This window comes from Talpa europaea (assembly GCF_964194135.1).
Source record: "Talpa europaea genome assembly, chromosome: 14".
NCBI lineage: Eukaryota > Metazoa > Chordata > Mammalia > Eulipotyphla > Talpidae > Talpa > Talpa europaea.
In genome coordinates this window covers 79,628,488-79,639,219 of record NC_140082.1, presented here as the reverse complement: position 1 = coordinate 79,639,219, position 10,732 = coordinate 79,628,488, and the positions used below count along the sequence as shown (strand labels likewise).

General features: G+C 39.7%; 1 protein-coding gene across 1 annotated transcript in view; it reads right to left on the bottom strand.

Moving 5' to 3' along the window:
• Positions 1–1,651: 1,651 nt before the first annotated feature.
• MTMR10 (myotubularin related protein 10) overlaps positions 1,652–10,732 on the bottom strand; it is a gene marked incomplete at its 3' end in the record, with an annotated part of 40,232 nt that continues 31,151 nt past the window's right edge. Inside the window, exons 13-16 of the mRNA XM_084253900.1 lie at positions 7,228–7,397; positions 5,137–5,307; positions 2,782–2,964; positions 1,652–2,248 (exon numbers count right to left, since the gene is read on the bottom strand). Of these exons, the coding sequence (XP_084110026.1) occupies positions 1,652–2,248; positions 2,782–2,964; positions 5,137–5,307; positions 7,228–7,397 (1,121 nt within the window). The remainder of the gene's footprint in view (positions 2,249–2,781; positions 2,965–5,136; positions 5,308–7,227; positions 7,398–10,732) is intronic.

Below are 10,732 nucleotides of genomic sequence, written 5' to 3'. Positions count from 1 at the left end.
ATGTTTAATGGCAAAAATGCTGTTTATATAAACTGAACAAAGCCCTTATTTTCTAGGCAACAAGTTGGCAAAAACTTTGGGTTTATGCACAAGATATGCACAATTTTCTAAGATAATATCCCTTTAAATATAGACTATCAATTTTTAAAAGGCAAATAAATTCAAATAGAAATGGCTATTCATGACATAAAAGGTAATTTTTGAAAAAAACTTGTTTTTGAAAAGGAAATAAGGCAACTAGACATTTTAATATAAAATGTTTTTAAAGCTTAAGATGTCAATTTAAGAAATTCTAATAGCCAAATTTGAAAACATCCATCTTTTGAACAGGAAATGGGGTGTACATGGGGTTGAGGGGTGTGGGGAACTGGTGGTAATGTCACCACCACGGTAAGCTTAAATGCTGACCCTGAAGCTCTGGCGAGGCTCTTGTCACGCTGTTTGAAAGCAAGGGCATTTTAGGCCAAGAATACACCTTTGCTTGCTTCTCAGTCAATTAATATTGCTGTCAAAAGCTGGGGGTGGGGTGAGGCTTTTTTTCATCTATTAAAACAGCAGTATTTTGACAGAAGTGCATTTGATTTCTCTAAGAATTAAGAGCTTTGTCTGAGGGCAGAGGGACATCTGTGCAGGTCACCTGACTTGTGACCCCATTAGTAGTTATTATTTCCAAGGGACAGTGCCAAGGACACTTTAGCACACTGGAAATATTGATGGGAAAGCCCTCTATTTTGGGGGTGGGTTTGGTGTAGATAGCACTTAACTCCAACTGCTCTGGACAGAAGCAGCATCTAACCCTCACACCCCTTGGGATTGTGGGGTGGGAAATGTGACTGAGGGGATTCCTGGCTATTGGTGTGAAGATTAGCGTGAACAGTCTCTTTCCAATATGCAGTGGGACTTGAACAAGTTAACTTTAAAAACATATTTTCCTGTGGTATTTATACCTTATATCAATGTCAAAGGCACTTCTAAGTTTAATTACATTATCTACAGCAAATGCTTTAAAAGTTAACAGTGCATCTCATTTTAACATTAGTCCTAAGAAGTTAAAAGCAAACTCATGATTTTAAAACACAGTGATCTACGGTCCCAAATACAGTGATCTAAAATAAATTAGGGCCTTGGACACTGAACCCCTGGTGAGTTCATTTAGAAGGAACAGAAAATGACCAGAAAAATACATGAACACCTACTAATGCCTGTTGAGGGGGGCTACTGGCTGCGTCTTGAAAATATTCTAAGCACTAATTTCTTAACTTTCCTGACTGCATCTTGCATTGCCAATATGGCCAAAGATCAGAGAACATTTAGTAGGTGGCAGGAAAAATGGATGCAGACAAAATAAATGTTGCAGACATAACCTGACTAGCTTTTGCTCACAGTACTAAAAAGTGGGAAAAGTCTGCCTGTAACTCACCTAAAAGTGAGCCAGACCTGAAAATGACAAGAGGACATAAAAAAAACAAGATTTATCTATCTTTTAAAAAAAAAAGTATACAGGAAGCATTACTCAGCATGTTTTAAAATATTAGTGCAAATTTCAACTGTTATTCTTAATGTATAAAATTAAGTTTCAAATGCCTACGTCAGCAATTTAATCCAGAGGAAAAGTTCATAGCTTCTCTCGAATGTTCAGAAAACAGTGATTTTAGTCTTCGGTGGCTAGGGTCTCGGTAGATAACCATATTTTGGCCCCACTTAAAAATTTGCTTAACGGTGTTCCTAAAATGCTTCGTCTGCAGAGATTGCCTACGGGAGAAAAGGGGAATGAGGAGGAGAGGAACTCGGGTGTCCCCGGGGTCTGAGGTGGGCTGCTGGCCCGGAAGTACATCCTGCTCTGGTCCAGCTCCGGGGAGCAGGCTTCCACGGGGCTGGCCCCGGGCTGCCGCAGCGTCCTGCTGAGCATGTCCACCTCGTCGGCCAGCAGGGAGAGCTTGTGGAAGGCAGTGATGAAGCCCCCGAGGTTGATCTGAGCCTCGGGCACCCAGCGGAAGTAGCACAGTTTCCACAGCTTTATGTGTGTTCCAGAGAGATGTGGCAGCAGGACACCGTGCAGGTCAACTGGCTTGGAAAACCATTCTTGAAAATACTCTTCCACACCCCTGCTCTGGCTGTTGGCTTGCTGAGGAGGCTCTGGCTTCGCCTTTAATATCAATGAATTTCTCCTTGGAAGTAACTCTTGGTCATTGATGATTCCATTCTTGAAGGAAGCTGGCATTCCTCGCAATGTGGAGCTGTAGCTTTTCTGTACAGAAGAGAGATGTTAGCATTATTTTCCTAAAGCTTCCCTTTTTAGATGAGAAGGTCCAACAGCAAGAATAAACTTAGCATTAGGAAAATTGGACATTTTTGCTCCTTCCTTTTTATGAGATTTCATCCAGCACCTCCCCAAAGCTGTACTTACTGAGACTGGTGGGAAGGTGATACATCCCACCCATGCATTTGCTTAAGTGCAAATTTCTGAGACTTCTGGGTCAGGGAAACATCTAGAATTCACTAGGAAAAGGAAAAGGCAGAGCTCATGGATTCTGGGATCAGAATTCCCAGGCTCAGAGCTGCACCCTGCTGATTCTCAGATGCTAACCAGGGTTCTGTGGGCGTCAGTCACCAAGATGTCAAGGCACGGTCATTTCAGTTAGAGAGTAAATGATGCTCAAGACCTGCACTAGCAGTGCTGGCATGGAAAGTGACTTTTAACACCGTGTTCTGTAAAAGATGTCTTTGGTTGTATGTGAACAAATACCAGGTTTTTATGGTTAGTGTATTTTTGTAATTTACCTTTGTCCATTTGAAAGATTTCACAGAACCGTTTTGCACACAAGGCGTACTCTTTCCAATGTACAGGGGGTTATGGAAAAGGGTGCGATCCTTTGCCGTGAACTGAAGAGACCAGTCCCAAACCGAGGGGAATTTTAAGCCCTTTTCATCACCCAACTGGATATTTTTGCTTATAGCAAATTCCTGCAAAATAAAATAGATAAGTGTATGTGAAATGATGTTGAACTAAAGATTTTCTCTTGTAAGTCCTCTCCCCACTCTCCTTTCTGGATGAACTGTTCATCATTACACATCACAGTTCTGATCTAGAGCACCCAGGCCCACTACAGCAGCGTGTCTCACTCCGAGAGAAGATGCTCTTGGAGCCGTGGGCCATGGGTGTGGTGTTACCAGAAGTAAGATTTCACTAAGTGATACCACAATGTCTTCAATGTGTCAGTTATTTTTATAATTGCAGTAATTTAATTTTTAAAGCACATGATCATACATTTAAGCAACTACCTGCTGTGTGTGAAAATGTAAGTGGATGAACAAAACGATGTGTGGATGGACAGGACAGCACCGTCTTCTAGCTTTCCCCTTTATTTTCCAAGTGTGTGGCTACATTTCACTTGCCCAGCGACTAAGTATCTGTAGCACGGCTCAGAAGCAGGCAGCAGGAATCCACATCTATGTGGATTTGATATAATAGCTGATTGGAGGCCCAGAGGCACTTCATTTTCTCATGGGGAACTGCCCTTCCCCTCCCACACAGCCAGAGGCCTGTCTCCCTTCTGAGGGAGATAGCAGGTCTCAGGGCCCTACACCGAGGACCACATCGAGGCTGGGCCCCTTGCTCCAGGAACCCACCTCCAGCCCTGCTCTGGCTACCTGCCGCCTGGTGGCTGGGTTTCCCCCAACAGCAAAGCCAAGCAGCACAGCCCTGCGGGAGGCAGTTGATGTTGCTGTGGAGGGGGAAATGTGCACCTCTCAACTATTCTGTCACACTTAATGATGTGGTGAAAGGAGCCTCATCTTGGTTGGGTGACAAAAGCAAGCTCCCATACAGATTTGTTCTCTGGAGGAAATATCCCCGAATCCTTAGTCTCTAGACGGTGGGAAATCACTGATTTCTTATTTTCTGCTCTGTACCTTCAGAATTTTCCAAATTTTCTTCAAAAATGTAAGAATCTCTTTGGAAATTAGGGGGAAAAGGCAAGGGCTAGGCATTATTAGACTACAAGTCAGGAGTCTTCACTCGTTCCATGGCAGCCAGGCACCACCCAGGCTGTGCTGCTGGTGCAGGCCCCGCAGGTGATGGGCAAGGTGCCCCACAGCACAGGGCCCTTTACGAAACTTCCAAGTAAAACTCATTAAATGGACCCCAGATATAATTAACATTTTTTGTTATTTGAAATTTCCTCATATAAATGCATGGATAATAATTCATCTACTTTAGAAAACAGTATTTTAAGAACTGAAATCTAGTAAAACATAAACCCTAACCTATTTTAATGGACCTTAGGAAGCAGTCTGTTTTTCTAAATGTAAAAACTAAAAATATTTATCTCCAAAGAAGAGTGGATTTTCCCAAACAGTACCTGATCACTATCTCTCTCAGAAGGGAGAGAAAGGCCTCTGACTGTGTGGGAGGGGAAGGGCAGTTCCCCATGAGAAAATGAAGTTCCTCTGGGCCTCCAGTCAGCTATTACATCAAATCATGAATATGAAAATACCAAGGGGGGAGCAGGGGTTGTGTATTTGCCAGAAAAAGCTTTTGAAAAAAGCCAAATTAAAAAATACGGCATTAGAGCACAGAACAAAGAAAGCAAATGATACACTTAACTTTTATTCCAGTTAGGAATTTATTTGTAACCACACATGGGCGTGGCCAGAATGCAGTCAAGAGCAAGGGTGAGGAGCAGGTGGCTCTCAGTCCCCAGAGTCCTGCACTCAGGTGCCTGAAGGCACCGCTGCCCCTAGGACCCAGGCCCATGTGCCCAGGTTTTACACCAAACCCTTACAGGCTTTAGGATATCCTAGCCTCATGTCACCTCTGAAGGCTCAAACCGTGTGCATGCCTATCCCCACGACCCTAGTGTGAAAACATAAATACAGAAACAAAACACTTGAGGTGGTTAAAATCATTTGGCTTTTAAACTGGCTTATTATGAACAATGTATAATGGAGACAAACCATAAAATGCTCATTCATGAGTTCTTAGATGTCTATGTCTCTAATTTACTCAGTGACTATGACAATTGTTTTAGATTATATATTGTTTTAAATATATATTTTAAACACATAGCTATCTGTACTTCAATAGTATCTCAGTAAAGTAGTTAAATAAGTAGCTATGACCACAATGTCACTTACTGTGCTTTGCTTCACCCGCTGGTGAGGAGAGTTGAAAAGGAAGGTACCGAAGAGCGAGATGCGGGTGCTGTCATAGAGCACAGCCAGGTAGGTCTCTGAGAACTCAAAAGCTGCAGGATGTTGTTCTAACAGCTGCCACGTGGTGTCCAAGAATAGTAAAAACAAGGGAGACTGGCAAATAGAAACAGAAAGCGGGATTATTTATTTTTTAAAAAATTATTTTTTAAATTGTACATATTTTTTTAACATCATTTTTCATTGCACAATGTATGCATTTTCATCTTGGTTATAGTCCCCATACGATTCCCACCACCCTTGTTTTGATCCTATTCCCTCCTTCCCCTGCCGTAGTGTGTCTCTGGCTTATAGTTGCTTGTTGATTTTGATTTTTACTTTATTATAATTAGTCTTTCTCCTGGTCCCTTATTTAGGTTTTCTAAATTCCTGCTATGAGTGAGACCATCTGGTATTTTTCTTTCGACTTATTTCGCTGAGCATGATCCCTTCTAGCTCCATCCATGTTGCTGCAAATTGCATGTGTTTATCTTTTTTAATTGCTGAGTAATATTCCATGGTATATATGTACCACAGATTCTTGATCCAGTCATCTATTTTTGGGCATTTGGGCTGTTTCCATAGCTTAGCTATTGTAAATAGTGCTGCTATAAACACGGGGGTGCAGGTGCCCTTTGGAATTAATGTTTCTGTGTCCTTTGGGTAAATATCTAGGAGTGGAATTGAGAAACTGGAATTATTTAATGTGATCCTTGAGTTGTTCACTTTTACTACCAAATTTATGTCTGTTGTTAAGGAGAGAGAGGCCATCTAAGCCTAAAACTCTTCGCTCCTAACATGAGCTAAGGTAAGTGAGCAGATTAAACATCACTTACATCAACCTAAGAAATCTGTTTGACCATGAGAAATACCACAACCCCATAGTGAGTACACCAAGTTGAAATGGTGCGGTAATCAGGCGGGCAGGTTGTCTCCATGGATGTGGCAGAGTGAAATATATATTTAAACCTATCCTGAAAACAGTCACTTAGAACATTTAAGGAAAGAAAAACTAAAAAAACTCAACCCAAAAACCAAATGTATAATTAGTTTTTGGTTGGCCCTGTAGGTTCAGGAAACTTCCTGTTTCAGAAAGCTGCTGGCATCAGCCTCTCAGTCACATGATGAATCCCAAGCAAAGCAACTGACAGCCACTGCCTCTTGCCCAGTGCGTCTCAAGGAGTGAGTCCCAGCACTAAAAGTGAAGTATTTCACTGTTGAGATTTTCTCGACTAATACAATTTGTTATTAAACATGAAAGACAAATCAAATTGTGCTCTCTGAAATGGCCCTCTTCCTAAGATAACAGCAGTGCCTTTCCCAGTCACCTATGGACCCAAGGGGGCACTAGATCCAAAGCTATCAGAGATCTCCTTCTCAAACTTTCTCATCTTACACCATGCACTCCATTTTAAGAAAATGTAGCACTCCAAAACAGATTTTTTCGAAGTATCTAATGTGCTCAATCTACTTTGCAGAAGAGTTAATGCAACCTTTTTTTTAATGAGCTTTCTATTTAGAGAAATTCAATAGAAAATTTTTTTAGAATTTCACCCCTATAGTTATAATGATATTAAACACCAGTTTGGACTCTACCCACTGGTTAGTCTTAGACTAAGGCAGCTAGGGTGTACTGAATTCATACTTTACAGAGCCTCCTAGTCTTTCAGACTTTTTTTTTTAAGATTTATTATTTATTTATGCATACAAGAACTGGGGTATAAGCCAAAGGTGCGGGGAATGAGAGTATTCACCAGAGTGAGTGGGGAGCAGAACAGGCAGACTGACTGAAATACATTGCTGAGGGGAGCAGTGGGTAAGACAGGAGAGGTCTGCTGCACCATGTAGTCAGCTCCCTGGCCACCCAGGGATCGATCTTGTGCTGGAGTGGCTGGCAGTAGCTTAACAGCACTGTCTTTAACCCCTGTGCCACCAGGGAGGCCTCCTCTTTAAGATTAACATCCCTTCACATAATGACATGAATTTTAACTTGAATATACTTAAAGATTGATAATAAATGTTAAGATTTTTTGTTACCTCTTTCTCCGATCTCTTTAAGTGGTTGCATCTGTCTAGGAACTGATATCCTGCCATGACCCACTCCTTCTGTATCAGACTCTGGAATCCAGTAATTGTCCTAAAATAGGGATCCAGCATCACTTGCACAAGAGAGGCTATAATGCAGCTCAAATCTCTTCCCTCTTCCTCTGTCAATAAAATGGAAAGAAAATTATTAATCTATAGAAAAATGCTGAAAGGGAAGGAAAAGTAAATAATTCTGTATTCTGTGCCTAAGCTGCCTTCAAAACAATCCATGTTAGGAAGCTTCACTGGATTCCAGCAACTCTAAACTATTATAGACTTTTAAGATCAACTAAACTATAATTAGAATTTAATGGAAGATGGCCCTTTATACATGAATATTTTACAGAAAGTAGGAAGTGCACTCCTCACATTTTGATAGTTCATGATACAACTCTTTCTAGAGTCCATTTCTGCTTTGTCAAGGATAGTAAATACAGTCTTTCTACCCACAGCTCCACATGGTGACTCAGAGGTGGATGAGAGGAATGAGATTGTCAGTATCATCCATTTTCTGTCTGTCTATTATAGTTGTCCTTTTCAATGATGTCAGTGGTACCCTGCTATCAAAGCCAGCCAAAGAAATGAGAAGAAAACTACTGTCCAATAGCCCTCATGATTACGTGTAAGTCAGCAACAAAATATAAGTAAACCAAATTATCTCGTGAATGTGAGAATTTATTTCAGAATACAAGAATAGTTTAACATCTGACACTGAATGAAACACACCATATTAATAAGTACAAAAATAATACTATCATCCCACTAGATGCAGAAACACATCTGTGTAACAGAAATCCAACATTCATTTCAGATAAAAACTCTCAGCAAACCATGATGGTGAGAACTTCAAACTGTAAGTGGCATCTCTAAAAAAAGACTAACACCATTCTTATTAGTGAAAGATAGGATGCTTTCCTTCTAAGATCAGGAACAAGTCCAGGATGCCTGATCTTGCCACTTCTATTACACATTATACTAGAAGCTATAGTCAGAGGATTAAATAAGAAAAATAAATAAAAGGCAAAATGGAAAGGCAAAGAAAATAAGAATGTTTGCAGACAATGTGACCCTATGTGTAAAAAAAAATCTTTAAAGACTCCACAAAGTAACTACTAGATCTAATGAAAAAGCCTCAAGAATTCCATACACAATAACATTTTGAGTATACAATAAAACTGTAAAAATGAAATTAAGAAATCAATCATATTAATAATAGTATCAAAAATGAAATACTTAAGAGTTTTAGTAAGTGTAAGGCTTTTACACAGAAAAACTGTAAAACATTACTGATAAATGAAACGACGCTCCAAATAAAAAGATGCTCATTTCATGAACTGGCAGATTTAAAATTGCTAAGATGGCATGGTATACTCCTCAAATTTATCTATAGGTTCAACATATTCCTATCAAAATTCCAGTAGGCTTTTTAAGCTAATCATAAAAGTCACAGAGAAAGGCAAAGGACCCAAAATAACCAAAGCAATTTTGAAAACAAAGTTGAGTACATACACGTCTCAATTTTAAAACTACAGTACTCAAGATAAGTGTGACAGTGGAATAAGGAGAGACATAAAGATCAATGGGGTAGAACTAAGAGTTTAAATATAAACCCTTCTAATTTACAGTCAATTGATTTTTGACAGATGCCAAGGCAATTCAATAGAGAAATGATTCTTCAATAAACTGGGTTGGGGCAATTCAATAAGGAAATGCAACACACATAAAAATTCATTCAAAATGGGTCAGAGATCGAAAGTTAGGAACTACAACTATAAAACGCTTATTCAGTAAAACAAAGGAGAGGGCCTCCCCTGGTGGCGAAGTGGTTGAGTGTTGGGCTGCGAGGCTGCCCGTAGCCTCTGCAGCGCTGGTTAGTTCCCCGGCCACCGGCGAAGGTCCCACAAAAAAATAAAATAAAATAAAAAAATAAATAAATAAAACAAAGGAGAGAGACTTCATGACCCTTGCATAAGGCAGAGTTCTCAGACATGACACCCAAAACATGATACATACAGAAGGTAATGGATAAACTGGACTTCATAACAAATCTTAAAACTGTGCTTCAGAAGTCACCAAATAAAAAGACAAATCACAAAGGAGAAAATGTTTGCTAATTAGGTAAAAATATAAAGGACTTGTACCCAGAATAGGTCAAGAATTCTTAGAATTCTGTAAGACAAACCACCTAATAGAAGAATGGGCAAAAAACTTGCTATTTCACCAAAGACAATACCCACTGGCAATGAGCACATGAAGGCACTGGAGAAACACAGACACAAAGCACAATGAGCGCCACGCTTCCCAACCACCAGTGTGATGACAGCCCGGAGACGGCAAGAAGAGTACTGGCGACCATGTGGAGATAGAAATCCTGATACATTTCTGAGACAAAGGGAAATGTGTTCTAGCCACCTTAGAAAACAGTCTGGCAGTTTCTTTTATAAAGTTAACATAAATCTGCCACGTAACTGAGCAATTTCAGTAGCTAATCAAGAAACCTACGTGTGCCCACAAAGACCTTTTTTTGTTGAATGTTCCCAACAGAATAATTCATAAGAGCCATAAAGTAGAAACAACCCAAATGTCCATCAACAGGAAATGAATAAAAAAAAAATTAAAGGTATTTACAAACAGTAGAACACTATTCAAAAATAAAAAGGAACAAACTGCTGATATATGCTGCGTGACTGACCCTCAAATACATGTATGTTAAGTGAGAGAGGGAAGAGGCAGAAGAGCACATGTTGATTCCATTTATATGGCATATGCAGAAAAAGCAAACCCAGAGAGACAGAAAGCAGGCTAGTGTTGCCTGGGACTGGACACAGGAATCTTTTTGGGGTGATGGAAAATTACTAAAACTGAACTCTGTATTTACTAAAAATAACTGAAATATGCATGTAAATTACACCTCAATAAACTTAAAAAAAAATTCTAAAAAAACTGTGTTAGTAAATGTAGGCTCAGTACCCCTTCTGAGGTCAAGTGCATGAAGAAATGTGTCGAGTGGAACTTTGCAACAGGATGGGAATACTCACCGGTTTACAGGAGAGACTGCTTGGTCACTAGTCTCTGCACACATGTTAAATACACTCAGATCACTTCAGTGAAAGGATTACTTGGAATTGTATTACTATATTACTTGCATTATTAGTATTTCCCCCCACAAGGGTTTTAAATATTTTTACCTAGTTAAAATTAGTTAAATTGACACTTGGTAAAAATGCTCCTGGAAGTTTCAGTAGCATAGTAGAACTACCTACTATGCAATATCAGTATATTATAAAATTAGGTAGCTAGTTCATGATTCATTTAACTTTATCTGTAAGCTCAGAAATTCCATTAGCTGTAAAGTTATTTCATATTCAACTATCCTTTTCCTTAACTGAAAGATTTTTATACTGCAGTTTATTCTTACTAATAAACGGAAAAAAGTCACACCACTGGTATATACAAG